This window comes from Podarcis melisellensis (assembly GCF_964234715.1).
Source record: "Podarcis melisellensis genome assembly, chromosome: 1".
Classification (NCBI taxonomy): domain Eukaryota; kingdom Metazoa; phylum Chordata; class Lepidosauria; order Squamata; family Lacertidae; genus Podarcis; species Podarcis melisellensis.
In genome coordinates, this window is record NC_138528.1 from 40410615 (window position 1) to 40433095 (window position 22481).

A 22481-nucleotide genomic window follows, 5' to 3' on the forward strand; every position below is an offset into this window, starting at 1 on the left:
ACAGTTGCACTCAGATCCTGCTTTGGGGCTTCCCATAGGCATTTGGTAGACCACTGCTAGAACAGGATGCTAGACTACCTAGGCCACTGGTCTGATCCATCAGGACTATTACTATGTTCTTACTTGGCATAGACCTAGTGGTGGTTCATTAAGGGGGCGGAGGCAGTGGTGTATTTCCAGTGGTAGTACTCTGCTTATTAGGATGGGAATCAGGGAGGTAGTAGCAAGGTTGGGAGAGCTCCAGGTTGATAATGATGTTCCAGAAGCTCCCCTAATCTTGCTGCTGCTATGTCATCCCATTAGGGATGCGGGTGGCGCTGCGGTCTAAACCACTGAGCCCCTTGGGCTTGCTGATGAGAAGGTCAGCGGTTCAAATCCCTGCAACAGAGTGAGCTTCCATTGCTCTGTCCCAGCTCCTGCCAACCTAGCAGTTCAAAAGTATGCCAGTGCAAGTAGATAAATTGGTACCGCCGCGGTGGGAAGGTAAACAGCATTTCTGTGTGCTCTGGTTTCCATCACGGTGTCTGGTTGCACCAGAAGCGGTTCAGCCATGCTGACCACATGACTCGCAAAGCTTTCTGTAAAAAAAAGCCGGCTCCCTCAGCCTGAAAGCGAGATGAGCGCCACAACCCCATAGTTGCCTTTGACTGGACTTAACCGTCCAGGGGTCCTTTACTTTACCATTCCATTTGCAGTGCCACTGTCACTGGGAGGTGTCTACCTCACACACACATACATACACACACCCCTGAAAGGCAGTTGCACATATAAATAGTCTATAAATACATGCATAATGAAAGAACAAGTGATACTAAGATATGTTATGCAATAGGTCTGGGCATATTCCACACCATGTAGTATTGTTGTGCCCCCCCATCTCAGGACTCACTTGGAAAAGTGGCTGCAGCCATGGCATTATGAGATTACAAATGAAATTGCCTCACTAAATCATCACATGATTTCTGTCTGGGTCTTATAGTATAGTATACCAAATCTGCATAGATGCATGCCTAAGAATAAAAATTCATCACCATGCTAGTCACAATAGACGTCAGCTTATATCAAGCCTGTACTTAAAATCCAAGCTATTTTTGCTGAAATTCCTTCTATCCGTGTATGAGACAAAGGCTGTCATCTTCAAGTGAAATTATTATGATTCTCCCAGTGACACCTTTTTCTACTCCAATCAGGAGTGTCATAGGAAAGCTGGGTATGCAATTAACAATTCTTTATTTAGTGCAGTGTGTGATGGATATAGAATAAACATGGCATGAAACCAGTTAGGGAAGACAAAGGTTATTGTATGATCTTTATGGAGACAAAAGATTTGTACATTAACTCTACATTTATCTTGTATGCTGAAATAAAGAGGTTCCAATTGGAAAGAGAAATGAATATGAAATCATTTAATTCAGTTCTTGAGCACAATAGAAGAGAGTAGATAGATTATTTTTTAAAATAGAAAAAATCATCATTTAGAAATATTTTATTACCATTAGTGAACTCCCATTCCTGCTGATGCCACATTACTCCTAGACCTAGTGCAGCCGTATCCAGACATTCTCTTTGTGTCTTGATGTCACCTGTGAGAATGGAGAACAGGGGCAAGTGCACTAATCTCTGTCATGACCCTGCATGACTTGGAAGGTGAACATCAGACTCAGTTGATGTAGAAACCGGTCGCCTTGTTTAGTTGGCTAATGGAAAAGAAGTGGGAGCTTTCTACTAGGTATCAGTTTATTTTCCAGAAAATTCCACTTGTCTCAAAATGGCTATACAAGATGCAACATACTTTATGGATCCACCGCTGAGTCATTTAGAAACCTGATCTTCCATTAGTCTTGATTGTGCAGAAATGAAACACACATTAGAGTACATAATTTTGCCTATTGCGTGGCAGTGTGGGCCGTGAAGAACTGTCTTCCTCACAACCCCTTAGGGCCCCACTGTGACTCTTTTTACAAGACGTTTTGAAGATAAAATCACTCATCTCTGTTGAGATGACGCTGCTTAGAGTGCAAATCAGTCTGAGGTGTACAGTGCTGTTCTGTGGGATCAGTTTCAGTTGATATGGCTTGATGACATGGACAAGGTGCTCGCAGGAATGCAGCAAACACATGCCATCTGGACCCTTGCCCTTCTTGGCTGATTAAAATACAGTACATTGTTCAAGCTGCTAACAGTGGTCGAGTGTCATGAGCAGTGCTTTTTTATAGAAAAAAAATGGTGCCTGTACTCACCGTGTAGTTGTTATAGTAAGTGCCACACTTTTAACATTTGGGCGGAAAAGGTGCCAGTACTGTGTTCCCTTGAGTAAACCCAGGAAAAAAGCATTGGTAGTTGAGCATATTGTGCCAGTATTAAAATAATTTCATTAGCTAGCAGCTTGTTTCTCAGTTTAATTGAGGCTGTTGTTCTTTGGTCTTTTAAAAAACCTTTAGCAGCTTGACTAGGAATGCCCTCTTCCTCCCCATTGCTAGATATATTTGTCGGAGGCCATATTCTGGTTGCTTTCTGAGGTTAGGCAAAAGCTATCGGAGGGTAGGCCTTTTCAGCATAAGTGCACAAATTGTGGAACTCCTGCTGTAGCCTGTTCACTACGTGCCATTATTACTGTTTTTTAAGCACTAGGTGATTCTCTTTGGTGTTTTAATGGCATTTTATTATTATTATTATTATTATTATTATTATTACAAATATTTGGTCCACCTTTCAAATGGTTCACTATTTTGAAGCATTTTACTCACTAGTTCATTGTTAATTATTTTTATCTGCTACATTTGTTTTGCTTTATTTCATTGCTGCTAGTAGCTGCTTTGAAATATTTGCAAGCAGGAGAAACAGAAATATACATATAAAAAGTTGCTGCAGTGTGCGGTATGTACAGTATACAAAATTTAAAAGAAAGTTTAAGCTGCTTGTCAATGTTCTATAACATGCAATGCAAGTAATCCCGCTTGGATTACCACAATGCGCTCTACGTGGGGCTACCTTTGAAGGTGACCCAGAAACTACAACTAATCCAGAACACGACAGCTAGACTGGTGACTGGGAGCGGCTGCAGAGACCACATAACACCGGTTTTGAAAGACCTACATTGGCTCCCAGTACGTTTCCGAGCACAATTCAAAGTGTTGGTGCTGACCTTTAAAGCCCTAAACGGCCTTGGTCCAGTATATCTGAAGGAGCGTCTCCACCCCCATTGTTCTACCCGGACACTGAGGTCCAGCGCTGAGGGCCTTCTGGCAGTTCCCTCACTGCGAGAAGCCAAGTTACAGGGAACCAGGAAGAGGGCATTCTCAGTAGTGGCACCTTCCCTGTGGAACGCCCTCCCACCAGATGTCAAAGAGAACAACTACCAGACTTTTAGAAGACATCTGAAGGCAGCCCTGTTTAGGGAAGCTTTTAATGTTTGATGTATCACAGTATTTTAATATTTTTTTGGAAGCCGCTCAGAGTGGCTGGAGAGGCCCAGCCAGATGGGCGGGGTATAAATAATAAGTTGTTGTTGTTGTTGTTGTTGTTGTTGTTATCATCATCATCATCATCATCATCATAAAATATACTGGAGTTTTCAGTGTACTGTATACTGAAGCATTCACCACATGCTTCCTTCCCTGTTCCCTGTGCCGTACATTGCAGTAGAGCAGGACGTTGCAATCAGGGCTCTTGGACAAAGTTAGATGAGATTATAGATCTGCTATTGGATCCACCACAGTTTTTTTAAAATGGGATATGAAGGTATAGAAGGAGGGATTTCAGTATCTTAGTATATGGGAAGGTGGTTTAACTCTTGTCTCTGTGCTGTTTTCTCAACTGAAACCACTTCTCTGAACCTCCTGTTTCCCCAGTAGGAAGAAACCTATGTGTTGGGTGGGTACCCAATTTTGCAGGCAGATGTGTGCAATTATATAAATGAATCTAGGTTTGCTTATGCCAGGGGTTGTCAACCTGGTCCCTACCGCCTACTAGTGGGCGTTTCAGGATTCTAGGTGGGCGGTAGGTGGTTCTATGGCACAAGAGCTCCTTCCATCGAGCACTGGTCGGAGGTAACGAAATTTTACCATCAAGAAAGATGCATTAGTGGGTGGTAGGCATAAAAAGGTTGACTACCCCTGGTTTACGCCTTAGAAATATAGGGTGTTTACTCTTATCTCTCTGTGAATGAGTATGTGTGAGCAAGTTCATTTTCCTACGTTTTGCTTTGGAGCAAACTTCAGTTTAACATGAGCAATGTAACCCCCAAAACGAAACATTTCTTCCTGTTCCAGTTTGTTCTTTTCAGTAATTGCATCCTTTTATAAGAGCATTGGTTTGCTTGTCTAGTTGTGCTGCCTTTTTTCACAGCATGATTCTTGATATGCTTTCTCTGAATTAAGTCCCATTGAATTAAAGGAACTTACTTCTAGGTAAGTGTGTACTAAGAATTGCAACTTTAGTAAATGTAGCACAACAGTATCATTGTTGCAAGTTGATAATAGGCTCATGCTGCATTTTAACTGCAATAAATATATTTTTCAGGTTGAACCAAACACAAAATTATTTCCAGCAGCTTTTTTACAGCCTACGAGCACAAACCTTGTACAGTTTGAACTGGGTAAATTAAAGGTATTTTTAATAAAATTATTATCAATGGATATTATGGACTTTAAAGTAAATTCTGTAATGCCAACTGTATGATTTCGTTAACACGATTAGTAGAATTTCACTTTTCTCTCTCCCATTCCCTGGAACTATTAGTGAAATGATTCCTGAAGTATAAAAAAGCGTTGTTTCCTCAAAAATGTAAAAAATAAAATAGAAATATATGGGCATAGATTAGATAGCATACCTAAAAAGAGCTGCATATCTGCTTACAAGTTCAGATACTAGATACAACAGGGAAGGGAAAACTATCACATTTCTGTCTTGTTTTTGCATTTCAAGCATAGCTGTTAATGGTCATTCTGTTTGACTGACATTGGAAGATAATAGACAACGGACAAATTGCTGGTTCCAGATGGCATCCACCCAAGAGTTCTCAAAGAACTCAAACATGACATTGCTGATCTTCTAAAAATATATGTAACTTGTCCCTAAGATCAGCTACGATACCTGAAGATTGGGAAGTAGCCCAATGTAACACCATTTTTTTTTAAAAAAAATATTTTTTATTTTTAAGAAGGGATCTAGGAGGGGGCGGACACTGGAAATTACAGGCCAGTTAGCTTAACATCTTTTCCCAGAAAACTGGTGGAAATTATTATAAACTAACCAAGCATATTGAAGAACAAGTCTTGCTCAAGCAGAGCCAGCATGGCTTCTGCAAGGCAAGGTCCTTCTCATAATTCTATTAAGATTCTTTGAGAGTGTCAACAAGCAGTTGACTTGGACTTTTGACAAGCTTTTTCACCAAAGACTCCTAGGTAAACTTACCTATCTTTCAATATGTATGCCATGAGGTGTTAACTCAAAGTTCTTTTTTTAAAAAAAATATATCCACTTATGGGTTTTTTGTTTGTTTTTTTAGAACACTATGCCTTTATCAGCAGCAATCTTTAAAAGTGAAGAGAGAAACCCTATTCCCCAGTGCCCTCCTCGGCTGGATGTTCAAACTATCACACCTGTTGTGTGGAGCAGAATGCCAAACAGTTTCCTGAAAGTAGAAGCTGAGAAAGTCAGTGACCGCCATGGGTGGGTGGTCCAGTGCCTGGAACCTTTGCAGATGATGGCTCTTCATATTCCCGAAGAAAGCAGGTACATTTAAAAGATACAGTGTTACCTCGGGTTACATACGCTTCAGGTTACATACACTTCAGGTTACGGACTGCGCTAACCCAGAAATGGTACCTCAGGTTAAGAACTTTGCTTCAGGATAAGAACAGAAATCGTGCAGCAGCAGCAGGAGGCCCCATTAGCTAAAGTGGTACCTCAGGTTAAGAACAGTTTCAGGTTAAGAACGGACCTCCGGAATGAATTAAGTACTTAACCTGAAGTACCACTGTACTTTGCTTCCTTAAGAGCAAGTAGGTTATATTTGATTTATGTTAGTTTTTAATTCCTATCGTTAAGTCTCTCATTCAACTTATAAAAGTTGGACTGGTTCATGACTAGTTGTGCCAGAATGTGTTTGGAAATCCATGTTTCCTAGCCACATCAGATTCACACTATTAGTTTCTGGGAAATGGTTCTCTAAATGAAAACAAGTCAGAAGCTTAAATTCACCCTGTGCAACAAGAACAAATTATCTGGATTTGGGGGAACACCCCTTCCATGGGGGTTTTTGCTTGTGGAAGGGTACTTCTTTTTCCAGCTACTTGGAAATATTACTACATATAAAAGGAAATTTTTGCTTCTACTTCATAAATGTAATAATAATAATAATTCTGGATTTAATTTTTCATCCTTTAATGTAGAGCCTAATGCAGCCCCTGAGGCATGCATAACATAGATTCTTCACATATTACTTTCATATTTGTAAGGATTACTTTTAGGTTTTAGTGCAAGTTATATAGCTTTAAAAAAGGTTATTTCAGTCATAATTCTTATGATCTATCCAGAGCTTAGTACTGTTCTTCTGTATTAGATTACAAAAAAAATATTAAATCATAAATCTGAAAATGTACCCTCTGGAAAATACAGATTTATAGCAAGATATAACCTGAGAAATTGATCTTTTCCCATGCACATGGACCAATTCTAATAAACCTGGAAGGAAAGAAGTAGAAAGTCTTTTATTAAAACACATTGCTTCAGTATTTTCCAGTGAAGCTATAAAAATACTGGACATGATGGTGATGATCCTGCTAATCTAAGCATGACCAAGGGTTCTATCCTATACACGAGCAACTGATGTAAAGCAAGTATAAAAGTAAAGCCAGTGTAAATTTACTCTAGATCCAAACTCTATTCAGCAATGGGACTACTGCTGGCTAAGCGGGCCTAAACCTGGTTGAGAAAAAGCAAGCCTTTAAAATAGTGGGTTGCCAGGTCACATGCTTATGTGACCAAAATGAACTGTTGTCTCTCTTTAGACAGACAACTGCCACTACCCCCCCATGCCTCTGGAGCATCACTTTCTCATGGCTTACACTACCTTAAGATCCTTCATGCTCGGCTCAGCCAGTTGGAGCCTGGCTGAGACCGGATGACAGAGATACCCTGGTGTATCTCCATCTGATCCATGGATGAGAGATTGAAGGTGGCATAGCCTGGCTTCTCTAGGAACATCCCAGCGCAACCAGAAATCCACCCACTCATCCGTTGTGGATCTTGCAATAGAATTGTTCCTAATTCTAGATCCAACCCATTATTTGAGTTCTGCTCCCTAATTCAATTGTCTTTACACAAATGCTGTGCATGAGAAACAAACAAGATGAACTGGAGCTTTTAATACAGGATGGCAAATATGACCTGGTAGGCACTACTGAAACAGTTAATTCAACAGTTGGTCTGCGAGCATCTAGAAAAGGATGCTGTGATTACTAAGACCCAGCATGGGTTTCTCAAAAATAAGTCATGCCAGACCAATCTGATTTTTATTTTTGGATGGAATTACAAACTTGGTAGATTAGAAAAATGCTGTAGACATAGTGTATTTTGATTCGAGTAAGGCTTTTGATTTGAGTAATTCCCCCATGATATTGTCAGAAGGAAGCTGGTAAAATATGGGTTGAACGAGGTAACTGTTAGGTGGATTTGTAGCTGGTTGACTGACTGAACCCAAAGAGTACTCATTAATGGTTCCTCATCATCCTGGAAAAAAGTGATAAGTGGGGTGCCACAGGGTTCTGTCCTGGGCCCATTGTTGTTTAACGTCTTTATAAATGACTTGGTAGAAGGAATTGAGGGGCTGCTCATTAAATTTGCAGGTAACACCAAACTGGGAGGGGTAGCTAATGCCACAGAAAATGGAATCAGAATTCAAAATGACCTTAACAGATTGGAGAACTGGGTGCAAGCTAACAAAATTAATTTCAAAAGGGACAAATGTAAGGTTCTGCACTTAGGCAGGAAGAACCAGATGCAAAAAATATAGGATGGGGGACACTTGGTCTACTAGCAGTACATGTGAAAAGGATCTAGGGATCCTGGTGGACCGCAAGCTTAACATGAGTCAATAGTGTGATGCAGCAGCAAAAAAGCTAATGCTCTTCTGGGCTGCATCAACAGAAGTATAGTGTCCAGATCAAGGGAAGTAATAGCACCACTCTATTCTGCCTTAGTCAGAACACACTTGGAATACTGTGTCCAATTCTGGGCACCACAGTTTAAGAAGGATGTTGACAAGCTGGAACATGTGGAGAGGAGGGCAACCAAGATGATCAAGGGTATGGAAATCAAGCCTTATGGAGGAGCACTTGAAGGAGCTGGGTATGTTTAGCCTGGAGAAGAGGAGCCTGAGAGGAGATATGATAGCCATCTTCAAATATTTAAAGGGCTGTCACACGGAGGAGGGAGCATGCTTGTTTTCTCCTGCTCTGGCTTGTAGGACTTGAACCAATGGCTTCAAGTTGCAAGAAAGGAGATTCCAACTAAATATTCGGAAAACTTTTAGTAAGAGCTGTTCAGCAGTGGAACAGACTCCCATGAGAGGTGGTGGACTCTCCCTCCTTGGAGGTTTTTAAGCAGAGGTTGGATGGCCATTTGCTATGGATGCTTTAGCTGAGATTCCTGCATTGCAGCGGGTGGGACTAGATGACTCTCGGGGTCCCTTCCAACTCTAAGATTCTATTATTTACTTCCTTGTCTATTTATAGTATTTGTATCCTGTTCTTCAGCCAAAATGCCTCCCAGAACCTCTCACATGAAATCAAAGCGAGACACTCAGTTCCTGCAGGCTTACAATCCAAAAAGAAACATATAGACACACACACAAATGGGAAAAGGGGCAGGAAGAGGAAAATCAAAATTAATGTATCAGTTTCTAAGCAGTCGTTCCCATATTGGCTAACTGGCACAGTTCAGAGGCCTCCAGCAAAGCTGGTGAAACGAGCCCTGCTTCCTATCTCTCCCACTGAGGCAATCTGATGGAATGGCAGTTGAGGGAGATGAGGCCTGAAGGGGCTGGCCTGTCAAAGCAGAGTCAACAGAGTCAACAGAGTGAGCTCTACTTCTCAGCTCTCCCACTGCTGGAAAGTAAATCACAGTTCTCTTCCAGTGTGCCTTCCTTGTTCGTTTAATATTGTTTAAAATGTTGGTAAACATTGCATATTTTATAAAATCGTGGTCTGTAAGCTGGACATTTTCAATGTGTGTGTTTTTATCCGAAGTTTAAATACACATAGCTGAAGCAGAAGTGAGTTATGCTCCCAGGCCTTTATCTTTTTTGCAGTTCTTATGAAGTACCTAATAAAATGTACTTAATGAATGAAAGCTAATTTGAAATGTTTCTGTTTTGTTTCCATTGCAGGTGTATTGATATTTTAGAGCTATGTGAACAAGAGGACCTGATGAGGTTCCACTACCACACTTTAAAACTGTATAGTTCTGTTTGTGCATTGGGTAATAACAGAGTAGCTCATATACTTTGCAGCCATGTGGATGTTTCTCAGTTATTTTATACAATAGATAATCGATATTTACCTGGACTCTTGCGTTCTGGATTCTATGACTTACTTATCAGCATTCATTTAGAATACTCCAAGGAAGCGAAACTCATGATGAACAATGAATTTATAATTCCAATCACAGATGAAACCAGAAAAATCAAATTATTTCCAGATGAATCAAAGAGACATGGTCTGCCTGGAGTTGGGCTCAGCACCTGCTTGAAACCAGGTTTCAAATTCTCTACCCCTTGTTTTGTTTTGTCTCATGAGGATCATCAGAAACCTAGTCCAGAGATACCACTCGAGATGCTTAAGTCAAGAGCTATAAGCATGCTAACAGAAGCAGTCTACTGCAGTGGAACACACATACGAGACCCTGTTGGGGGGAAAGTTGAGTTCCAGTTTGTTCCCGTTCTGAAACTTATAGGAACATTGCTCATAATGGGAGTTTTTGATGATCATGATGTCAAACAGATTTTACTCCTCATTGATCCATGTGTGTTTGGTGAAACCAAAGAAGAAGTAATGGAAAAAGCAGAGAAAGAGGATGTTGCACAAATAGAAGAAAAAGCTATAGAGGCTGGAGAAAAGGCAATCAGGGAGCCTAAAACCCCAATAAAAGGCTTGCTGCAAACAAGATTGCCTGAATCTGTTAAACTCCAGGTGACAACCTTAAAGTAAATGCAGAAGTGTTGAAATACTGTTGAAATAAATTGTAAAATGTTTTCCAGTAATCTGAGCAAAGAGCCTGAACAGCAGTATTCTTGAGACATTTTTTTTTTTTTTACTAATTCTTTATTGGTCTTAGTTTGACCAGACACAACTAATTTTCATCTTTCTATGCTACTGTTCCACAAAAGGCAAAACTGGTAAAATACTATGGGTTATATTCAGTGCTTCAGTTATTTTTGAGCAACAAAATTTCATACACAATGGAACTTCCCCTCTTCCGCTGCCTGTAGCACCATATACCCTCAAAATCTTCTCCTGAGGATTGGAAGAGCCTCAGGAGGAGATTTTGGGAGTGTGCCAGGGAGGAAGAGACAGGGAAGCCTCAGTGTGTAAGTGAAATTTTGCTTGTGCAACAATGGATACAACCCTGTCACATACTTTTGATATAAATTATGTACGTTTGTACATTGAAGATGCACCACTGGGGAACACACTGGTTTAATCATATTATATACCTGTGGTGATTTGTCCCCTCACTTTTAATTTTCACACATAAGTTAGTAAGTGTGATGGGACGATGAGCTGCTTGTGCGTAAAATGCAACTCCCTCAGAGTTTGATCAGGCTTTCAAACCTCTGCCTGTGACGGAGCCCCTCCAGCATGGCTGCGTCAATCACTAGTAGTATCCGAAAGTGGCTGCTTTCGGAAACGTTTCCAACATAAAAGCTCCTTAACGGAAACACGTCGTCTGGCCTCTCGGCGTGACAGTTTCCGTCGAGGTGTGGGTGTCCCTATAGGAGGTCCTGAGACCTCCCCACTGGTTTCGCTTGAAGCGTCTCTGAGCCATCCCTCCGACTCACTTTCCCTTGGAGTTCTTGCTCGCCCTCTACTGGTTCCCTCTTCCGCTGCTACTGCTCTCTCACCCTCAGTGAGCCTTTGCGCCTCCGGCGCTTTAGATGTCAGTTCCCTGACATCCACCTCCCCTCCAGGGCCCCCTTCACCCCCTCCCGTCTCCTCTCCTACTGGCGGTGAGGAGGTAAAACCCTTGAAAGAACCTCCCTCATCTTCCGACGTCGCGAACACTTCCTTCCACTTGTTGCTGTTCCTACTCTCTAGGTACTCTTCGTCATCAGAGTCCACTCCCTCTTCCAACTCCGACTCCGCGAACCCTTCCATTTCCTCTTCCTCATCGGTGGTGCCGAAATACTCCCTCCTAAACCTTGCTATCGGCTGAGGTTTCCTCGGGAACCTTTGATGGAACGTTTCTGTTAAAACCTCGTCATTGACTTCCTGCGCACTTACCCAGGTGTTTTCTGACTCCGGTTCCCCTTCCCACGCCACTAAATACTCCACCTGATTTCCCTTCCACCTGGAATCGAGGATTTCCGCTACATGGTTGCGGCGTTCCCTCTCTTCCAAGGCTGGTCCCCTGACGTGCTCCCCTTCACCTCCTCCCCTGTATGGTGACAGTAACGACCTGTGGAACACTGGGTGCAATTTCATGTGATTGGGTAATCGGAGTTTGAAAGCTACCGGGTTGACCTGCTGAATCACCTCAAAGGGTCCCAATCTTCTGGGCCTCAGTTTCTTACAACCCCCTTTGAACGGCAACCCTTGGGTTGACAACCACACTTGATCCCCCACCCTTATGGTTTCACCTTCCCTTCTGTTCTTGTCTGCCTGCTTCTTATATTGTGCCTTAGCCCTTTCTAAGTTGAGCTGGAGCTGCTGATGGATGGCTTCCATCTCTTCTACAAAATGTTCAGCCGCTGGGACGCTCCATCTCTCCCCTCCTTCCCCTGGAAATGCCCTGGGGTGACACCCGTAATTAGCCAAAAAGGGACTCATCCCTGTGGACACATTCTCCGCATTATTGTAGGCAAATTCTGCCAACGCCAACTTTTCGACCCAATCGTTCTCTCTGTCATTGACATAACACCTAAGATATTGTTGAAGAATGCCATTTGCCCTTTCCGCCTGCCCGTTGGTTTCAGGGTGCCGGGCAGTTGAAAAATTGACTTCCACGTGTAACAAGCTCATGAGCTTCCTCCAGAACCTGGAAGTAAATTGTTTGCCTCGATCTGAGATCACCCTCGAGGGAGCCCCGTGCAACCTAAAGATATGTTCCACAAACAACTTCGCCGTTTCTTCCGCTGTGACTGCATGTGAGCATGCTACAAAGTGGCACATCTTAGTTAACAGGTCTACTACTACCATGATGGCTGTTTTCCCCTTGGACCTTGGCAGATCCGTCATAAAATCTATTGATATCGCTTCCCAAGGCCGTTCTGGTGTGGGTAAAGGTTCTAATAACCCTGCCGGCGCCCTTCTTTCCCCTTTGGCTCGCTGACATTGGTCACACCCTCTTACATACTCCCTTACATCTTCCCTCACCTTAGGCCACCAAAATTCCCTGGTAACCAACCACATGGTCTTGTGTTGCCCAAAATGTCCCGCCGTGGGGCTATCATGCAACTGCTTGAGTACTCTCCCCCTCAATTCACCTTCGGGTATATACAGTGCCCCTTTGTAATACAATGCCCCATTTCTTTCCTCAAAACCTCCGGGGCTCTCGCCCTCCCCCCTGAGACCTCTGAGCTTATCCTGGGCATATTCATCATTTTCCGTTTCCTCCACCAGTTCTCGTTGCCCCACCATCGCCGCCCCACACACCCAGCGGTCCTCCGGGATGACATGTCTCTCTTCGATCACCCCCTCCCCTTCCCAATATTCTGGTTTGCGTGAGAGCGCGTCCGCCCTGACGTTTTCTGGGCCTGGCACATAACAAATCTCAAAGTTAAATTTGGAGAATTCCTGTGCCCATCTCACTTGTCGTTGGTTGAGCACTCGAGCTGTTCTCCAATACTCTAAATTTTTGTGGTCGGTGCACACTTGCACCTTGTGTTGTGCCCCAATTAATAAATGTCTCCACCTCCGGAATGCTTCGTGAATGGCAAGTAGTTCCCTGTCATACACCGTGTAATTCCTCTCGGACTTATTCAGCTTCCGCGAGAAGAAGGCACACGGTCTCCACTCCGACGCACTCCTCCCCGGTTGAAGAAGGACCGCCCCTACCGCCCGGTCGGATGCATCTGTTTCCACTCTCATGGGTTTTCGTAAATCCACATGCAGAAGTTGTTCTTCCGAGGCGAAAGCCCTTTTCAGTTCTTCAAAGGCTCGATCCGCCTCTGCCGTCCAAACAAATTTCTTCTTGCTGCTGAGACAGTCGGTGATGGGCGCCGTCAAGTGGGCAAAGTTCTTGATGAACTTCCGATAAAAGTTCCCAAATCCCAAGAATCTTTGCACGTCCTTCTTGGTCTTCGGTGTCTTCCATTCCAGTACCGCTTGGACCTTGCCTGGATCCATGGCCAATCCCTTGTCTGACAAGCGGTACCCCAGGAATTCCACCTCCTTGGTATGAAACTGGCACTTCTCCAGTTTCACCCACAGCTGGTTGGCTTGCAGCCTGCCCAACACTTCTCGAACGTCCCTCACATGCTGTTCCTCATTTTCCGAATACACCAACACGTCGTCTAAAAAGGCCACACAATTCTTGTAGAGCAAAGGTCCCAGAACGTGGTTTATAAAAGCTTGAAAACACGCGGAGCCCCCTTGTAGACCGAAGGGCATAACGAGGTATTCAAAGGCTCCCAACGGGGTAAACATGGTGGTCTTCCATTCATCTCCCTTCCTTATGCGTATCAGATTGTACGCCCCCCGCAGGTCCAGTTTTGTAAAAATCTTTCCCTTCCTTACTCTGGTCAAAATGTCATCAATTCAGGGCATAGGGAAAGCCAGGGGCTCCGACACTGCATTGAGGGCCCTGAAGTCACACACCAGTCTCGGTTTGTCTGTGTTCTTTTTGTCCACAAAGAACACTGGGCTGCCCCCCACCGCTCGGGACTCTCTGATGAAACCTCGCTTCAAGTTTTTGTCAATGAACTCCCTCAGCTCCTGCATCTCCCTGTCTGACATGGCGTACAGCTTGCCTACTGGGAGTTGGGCCCCTGGGAGTAGGTTGATTTGACAGTCAAAGGGTCTATGCGGTGGCAGTTTGTCTGCTTCCCTTTCGCTGAATACGTTGCTCAGATCTGCGTATTGCGGGGGCACCTTCCCTTTGTCCATCACTTCCATCCCCGCTAGGGTGACTCTGTCTCCTCCCGAAACCTTCCCCTCCTTGCAGTGTTCTAGGCAATGCGCTGACCCAAAGGAGACCACCCTCTGATGCCAGCCCACTAGCGGATCGTGTAGCGCCAGCCAGCTCATCCCCAAAATGATGGGCGCTCCTCCCAGGATGGCCACATTAAACGCTATCTGTTCGGTGTGCCTTGCCACTCTCATTATCATCGGGACAGTCTGTTGGCTAACTTCTCCCCCCAACAGCTCTCTGCCGTCAATCGTAGTCACCTGCAAGGGGTTACTTAAAGGGATAGTCTGTATCTGGTGCTCAGCTGCAAACTCCTTACTCATGAAATTACAGGAGCTGCCTGAATCCAAAACCGCCTTGACCTTTAGTGGGTGTCCGTTTGGCAGTTCTAGTAACACCTCTATCACTAAAGCGGGTCTGGGGGGTTCTGGCATGGGCACTTTCATTGCTCTTTGGCCTGGCTGCTGTGCCCCAACGGTGGCAGCCAGGCGTTGGCTTTTACTTGCTCCTTGCTTTCCTCTTCCTTTCCCCCAACAGCTCCTGCCATCCCTTGCCATTCCTTTCTTTGTGGGCAAACTCTGGCAAAGTGCCCTGGCTGTTGGCAGAGATAACATCTCTTGGCGCTCTTTCCCTCCTTTTTCCGCCCTTCACTGGGATTTGAAACTGCGCGCGCCCGCGCTGTTCCAACTTCCATCGGCTCTGCCGGCGGGAAAGGTGGCTCTGGAATGTCTGGAATGCGGAACTCCCTCCAACGGTCTCCTTTCCCTTCCCGCTTTTCCATAGCCCTCGCCTCCTGGCGCGCTCCTATGGCCAGCGCAGATTTGGTTAACTGGTCCATAGACTCCGCCCTGGGGCCCCGGGAAAGCTCATCTTTGACGGTTGAAGAAAGCCCCTCTTCGAAAAGCATTTGGATGGGCTCCGCCGATAGGTCCCACCCCAATTTGTGAATCAACATGGTAAATTCAGTCCAGTACTCACGGACAGATCTGCTTCCTTGCTGGCAAGCCATTAACTGCCTTCGCACCACCCCCTGCTCAATATCGCTGGAAAACATCAGGTCCATGGCACGAAAAAACTTCCTCGTGTCCTTTAAGATCTCATTATTCGCTGCCATCAGGGGTCTAACCCAATCTTTCGCCCCGGATTTGAGATGGCCAATCACATACGCCACTCGCGATTCCTCATCGGGGAAGTCATCAAACTGCAAGTTTAGAGCGTATTGCATCTCTGTTCTAAAGGCATGATAGTTCCTGGGATCCCCCCCGAATTTCTGCACCAATCCTGGCACCTTTCTGGCGAGCGGGGTGGTTTTCTCCTTTCCCTTTTCTGCATCCTGAGCCCTCCTCTCCTCAAGCCTCGCCGTTTGCAGCGCCAACTGGATCTCCAACGCCCTGTACCTTTCTTCCAGGCTTGGACCTCCTCCAGCTGCTCCTGCTTCCCCGGTTCCGGCTGGATTGCTCATGATGCTTCTCCCTGCACAAGCTGGCTTTCGGAGACTTTCGGATTGCTGTGATGGGACGATGAGCTGCTTGTGCGTAAAATGCAACTCCCTCAGAGTTTGATCAGGCTTTCAAACCTCTGCCTGTGACGGAGCCCCTCCAGCATGGCTGCGTCAATCACTAGTAGTATCCGAAAGTGGCTGCTTTCGGAAACGTTTCCAACATAAAAGCTCCTTAACGGAAACACGTCGTCTGGCCTCTCGGCGTGACAGTTTCCGTCGAGGTGTGGGTGTCCCTATAGGAGGTCCTGAGACCTCCCCACTGGTTTCGCTTGAAGCGTCTCTGAGCCATCCCTCCGACTCACTTTCCCTTGGAGTTCTTGCTCGCCCTCTACTGGTTCCCTCTTCCGCTGCTACTGCTCTCTCACCCTCAGTGAGCCTTTGCGCCTCCGGCGCTTTAGATGTCAGTTCCCTGACAGTAAGCAAATAATAGGCATTGGGTTGGATAAAAGAAGTATAAGCAGATGGAAAGTAGCTTTTAGTGCAGTTCTGCAAAAGCTTGTGTAAGAGCTTGCACTATAGTTGGTTGACTTGTTTGTTTAAATGTACTTACACTCACTTTTTACCATCTGGTCCTAGGGCAGTTTACATATAGCTCAGTACAAATATAAACCGTGTAATTCATTAAAATTACTAGACCATAAATGAAACCATAAATTCAATGGGAGGAGTATTCTGATCTAATCTCCCGGTGTTATAATAGCTAAGTTCTATGGAAGTTTTTGTGCTTCTGCAAAAGGTTGCATGAGCTCTTGTAAAAGCACATAAACATTGTGGATTTATTTGCTCTTTTCTCACACAGCACTCTAGCATTAGCCTCTTAGAGTGGTAGACCTCCTTGCACATATAAAAGGGCCTCTTAGGATCCAATAACCCACGCTCCTTCTCATTAACTACAAAACTGAGTATCCACTGACAGTAATGTGGCAAACTATGCTGTTGTTCTTTCACATGAATTTATTTGTCCTGTTCCATAACTTGGCCACATAATGCATCTCTTATTTTATGCTAGATGTGTGAGCTATTAAATTATTTCTGCGACTGTGAGCTGAAACACAGAGTGGAAGCCATTGTATCATTCGCAGATACTTACGTCTCAAAGTTGCAGTACAATCAGAAATATAGATATAATGAACTCATGCAAGCCTTGAATATGTCTGCTGCTTTAACAGCTAAGAAGACAAAGGAATTTCGCTCTCCTCCTCAAGAGCAGGTAGATTTCCTTCCTTCCTTTCTTCCATTTTTCCTTTCTAGTACAGTATGATGATGAAATGGAGTAAAGCTTTCAGAAACCTTAAAATACAGTGTCCAGTAAAAAGCAGCAGAACAGGGATCAAAGCAGTCTTTGGATATCTGCCCTTCTGTCTGCAGACCCTTTCAAAACTGCTTCATAGAGTTAGGTAAAGGCAAAGGGACCCCTGACCATTAGGTCCAGTCCTGACCGACTCTGGGGTTGTGGCGCTCATCTCGCTTTATTGGCCGAGGGAGCCGGCGTACAACTTCCGGGTCATGTGGCCAGCATGACTAAGCCACTTCTGGCAAACCAGAGCAGCACACAGAAACGCCGTTTACCTTCCCGCTGGAGCGGTACCTATTTATCTTCTTGCACTTTGACGTGCTTTCAAACTGCTAGGTTGGCAGGAGCAGGGACCGAGCAACGGGAGCTCACCCCATCATGGGGATTCGAACCACTGACCTTCTGATCGGCAAATCCTAGACTCTGTGGTTTAACCCACAGTGAGGACCCCTCAAAACAGCATTAGTCATGGATGGCACCGTGATGGGTGGAAGGGGGAATTGTGAAAGATCAACTCAAGTCCTGTTACACTGCTAAGAGCTCTGCTATGTCCAGTTGCATACAACCCCCCCCCCGAGAATAGCAATACCTGCATATCTTTAAAGTATTCAGTATTTGAGTTAGTTGCTTGTACTTGATCACTGCAGGCTGTAGCATTTTTGTATGCCCCCCACCATTTGATCAAGGATGAGCCTTTCAAAGAAATTCGAAGGGATGCAATGAGACTGTCAGAAATCTAGGAAGGCATTGGACTATATTTTTCAGGCACTCTTGTTGACTCTTAGAACTTCTTCCCTCCAGAGTTATTGGAATAATATTAATGCCATTTATTATATATTATGTATCCAAATAAATAAATAAATACAGTGGACGCTCGGGTTGCAAACGTGAGCCGTGCAGGTTGCACGTTCGCAACCCGCAGTGGCACGTCTGTGCATGCGCGGGTTGTGATTCGGTGCTTCTGTGCATGCACAAAGCGCGATTTAGCGCTTCTGCACATGTGCAACCGCCGAAACCTGAAAGTAACCCGTTCCGGTACTTCCGGGTTTCGGCGGGTCCGTAACTCAAAAAAAAATAAAATCCTGAAGCCTCTGAAACCCAAGGTATGACTGTACTAGACATTAAAAGTATAGAATCAAGAAAAAATGAATGTAAGCAAGCTACAGACATAATCTAAATAAACAGGAACATAAGGGAAATAAAAGAGGTACAGGAAGACAATGGAGAAAGCAATACAATGGTTGAATTTATTAAAGTATGTACGTTTGCCAGCAGACAGTGCCGATTTTCCTCTTTTGTATGCTCTTTGTGACATTGTAGGAGTTGGCTTATTGTGGTCATAGTGTAATGATTATAGCTGTTATTCAAAGATATTTCAGTTTATTGTTATAATTTCAGATTAATATGTTGCTAAACTTTCAACTGGGAGAGGATTGCCCTTGCCCAGAGGAGATTCAGGAAGAGTTATATGAGTTTCACGATGATCTCCTAATCCATTGTGGTAAGCGATTGCCTATTTTGGGTGGAGCATATTATTGCTGAGATTCCGCTTATTGAGAAATATTAATTCCTGCAGTTTTGTTTTGGTTTATTGACTTTTCCTGGCAAACATGATATTGATTAATTAAAACTGAAAACTGCAAAGATAAAAAAGACACCATAAAAGCTAATTAGACTTATCTTCCCAAATGTTCTCTAGAAAAGCAGGAAAACATAAATATTTACACTCAAAAACGTTTTTGGGGCAGCAGAACTTGTATCTGAAAACATTCTCTCTCCTTTACTTCTTCCTTTTAAGTGAATGCCAGCTATTTACTCCCATGGGGGAAATAATCTAATGCAAAGTGCACAGACATACATTGTACCCAAAGTAAGAAGTTGACAAAATATATAGAGGCCCTCTTCTTCCCATTCACCTGCTCTTTATGTGTATTTTAAATAACGTTAGCTGTGAGTTTGTGTCATATTGCTGAATAACTGAAATTGAGAAAGTGGCTTTTTAGGCCATCAAATGAAATGTGTCTTCCAATATAATATTCCTGCTACAAAAGTGTGTCTGTTTTTCTGCAAGCAGCAGGTTCATATTGCAATGGAGCAAGAGAAGAATGGGGGGGGGGGAGGCTACCAGCTCCCATTCTACTCCTCAACCCCCCAGGAGCATATTTTCAGAGGTCACGGGGGTATGGCAGAAGGAAGGGAAGGCAGAAAAACCCATTCTGTGAATGGAATGGGAAGTTAAAGTTCAGAGTTGTATAGCATTACACAGTATGCAAGTCTGTTTAAATTATGAAAGAAAACACGTACTGTATTTTTCGCTCCATAAGGCGCACCTGACCATAAGGTGACCTACTTTTGGGGGGGGATTCCACCCCCCCAATACCTGTTTTGGGGGCTGGGGTGGGGGATGCTTGGGCTTCCCCCACCCCCAGTACCCAAAACAGGTCGGGGGGGAAGCGGTGAGGCTGCGCGCAGCTTCGCCGCTTCTCCCGGAGCTGGCAGGGGAAGCCCGGGTTATACCCCGCCCAACCCCAGGGACCACACATTCGCTCCATAAGACGCACAGACATTTCCCCTTAGATTTTAAGGGGGGGAGTGCGTCTTATGGAGCGAAAAATACTGTATATTCAAGACACACAAATAGTTCAGAAATTCTTTTAAGTTAAGTATTGATGGTGGTCAATAGTATTAAACCATTCATTCAGTGTAGTGCCTAGAAATATACAATGGTACCTCTGTGGTTACATACTTAATTCGTCGCTGCCTCCCGTTGCTGCTGCGCCGCTGGAGCATGATTTCTGTTCTCATCCTGAAGCAAAGTTCTTAACCTGAAGCACTATTTCTGGTTTAGCGGAGTCTGTAACCTGAAGCGTATGTAACCCGAGGTACCACTGTATAAGCAGAGATTATTCAAAACATGCATATTCAGAACACATTTTAGCCAGTCATTATCTTCATTTCTCACCTATCAACCAGTCTTTTACTCACAGCTTGAGCACACACACCCCAAAATGGCAATAATACCTGCCTACATTTCAGATGTGTACAGTTGAAAAGCACTTTTAGCTTACATGAGGAGTATGATATGTCTATGAAGGAGCTGATCCAGTTACCCACCATATCTTCCCCACTTTATATTGTGTGTGTTGCTCTACGTATGAGAGATTCCAGCTGCAGCAACTCCTTTCCTTCTCACTGGTCTACCATGAGTGGAGTACTGCAGTCACAGAAGGACTGTACACATCTAATTGTGTGCATGGGTGGGCCTGTAAGATATGTTTTTTTATTATTATTTAAGCTTGGGTCATCAGTTTAATATCATGGGAATTCTGGCAAAACACAGACTCCACTTCATTTCAAAATGTGTTTATTACCCATTAGGTATTCCATTAGAGGGAGAAGAGGAAGAAGAGGAAGATCTGTCATGGACTGGCAAGCTACGTTCATTGGTATATAAAATAAAAGGACCGCCAAAAACAGAAAAGAGAGAACCTACAGAGGAAGAAGAAAAATATCCCAGTAAGAGCTTGAATTGTTATTCATACTAATTCATTTTATTTAATTTTTAGAGAAGAAAATAATACACCTGGAAGCAGGTGAACAGTGAGCTGTGAGGTATATATGAATGAATATGAGCCAAGAACTTCCAGATTCCAATATTGCCTTAAATTTACACAAGGATAGTATTGATTCATTAATATATGTACTCAAAGTACTGTAGTACCACTAATGATATATGGTATTTGGGGGTGGGGGTGTTAGGATAAGGTTGGTTTAATTTCCTGGCTTGTTCCAAAGCTGCTAATTGTAGTTTCCTCATTCAGAGGAAGTGAATGGTTAATGAGAGAATTTCTGCTTTTATTATGACGCAAGCAAGGAGTGGAATGAAGAGGCTGTGAACATTTGGGGAAAGGCTCATACATATCTTGTCTTGATATGTTATCCTTTGCAGGCATAATGAAATATCAATTAGTTTTTCATTTACAATACATTTTGGTTATATGCGGGTTATCTTTCAAAGCACCAGTGCTATAAACTGTGCTGAATACATCCACCAACTTCCCCCCCTGAGCCTTGGTGAATTCTTTCAGGCACTCATCAATCACTTAGAGCTAATTAGTATGGCATACAGTAATTCCTTCCAATGCTTAATGACCTGCATAATACTGAATGAAAATAAATATAGGTAGAAATGAATGGCAGTCTCTCCCTGGTTGTTCTGCAGGGATGTTTTTTGTCTGAAACATGCAGCTGTTTTTGGGGTAGCTTCACTGGAACTGTGATAATAATGGACCCAATCTATGATAGGCTCTCCAAGCAGGTTTAGATGACAAGATGATAAAAATGCTATACACTGTTGCTTTGTGAGGAATGTCATATCCTTTAATATGGAACGCTAAGGCAATGTTTTGCTGAGAGAGGGTCTTGAACATATCTTTTTAGCATCGTAAGGCTACAACTGACCTTTTTTGGTCAGTAAGTTAGACATATAATGCAGATTGTGCAGTCCCCCCCCCAAAAAAAACATTTTTTGAGGGGCTGGGCCCCCTTAATGTCAGGATGTCACGCAACATCATGTTGGGCCCCCTCAATCTTCTGGAGAAGCTGGTGCATCTGATGGAGAGGAATGGTGGGACTTATATTCCAGCCACATTTGGATAGCTACAGATTCACCACTTTCCTCTTCCGTAGACCACTTTTAAAATGTTGGCAAGATTCAGTGTCTGGTGTTTTTGCAATACTACTAATGCATAATTTACAGTTAAGTAAGCTGGGATTCAGAGATAGCTTTGTAAAGGATGCATGGAATTTGATGCTCCGGTGGTTTATCCGGTCAACCATTAAAAATGAAACACAAATATATTTACTTCGGAAGTGTCCATGTGTTCAGGACCTCAGGAATTCTAGGTCACTGATGGCATGAAGCTAGCAATAGCTATTAAGCAGAGTTTGTAAAACATTTTTGGATATGCTGTCTGCAGCCTCCTTTGGTTAGGGATAGCATCACTCTGTATATGTACTTCACTAATCCTCTTCACACAAGCTTATGATATGCCATCTCTTAAAATTCTTTTTATTTTTTAAGCTTGGTGTGGTGTAAAGGCAATATAAAATGCCATACAAAAACATGCTGATTTGAAAGCATATTTGACAGGGACATGCATGGCATAACCATAAATAAAATATTTTTGCTCCTTTGAAATTTATTCTCAAGAGAGGGAACATTATCCAGGACATTATGCCTCACAAAACTGATATTATTATTCATAATGATGAATGACATGAAAAAGCTGACCCCTTCATGATGGGTAGCTTATTTTGATCACATAGACTCTGATT

General features: G+C 43.6%; 1 protein-coding gene across 1 annotated transcript in view; it reads left to right on the top strand.

Moving 5' to 3' along the window:
* Window positions 1-22481, top strand: part of RYR3 (ryanodine receptor 3) — a 282690-nt gene that overhangs the window by 142652 nt on the left and 117557 nt on the right. Inside the window, exons 33-38 of the mRNA XM_081886370.1 lie at window positions 4522-4608; window positions 5510-5736; window positions 9392-10193; window positions 16860-17060; window positions 18543-18645; window positions 20523-20660. Of these exons, the coding sequence (XP_081742496.1) occupies window positions 4522-4608; window positions 5510-5736; window positions 9392-10193; window positions 16860-17060; window positions 18543-18645; window positions 20523-20660 (1558 nt within the window). The remainder of the gene's footprint in view (window positions 1-4521; window positions 4609-5509; window positions 5737-9391; window positions 10194-16859; window positions 17061-18542; window positions 18646-20522; window positions 20661-22481) is intronic.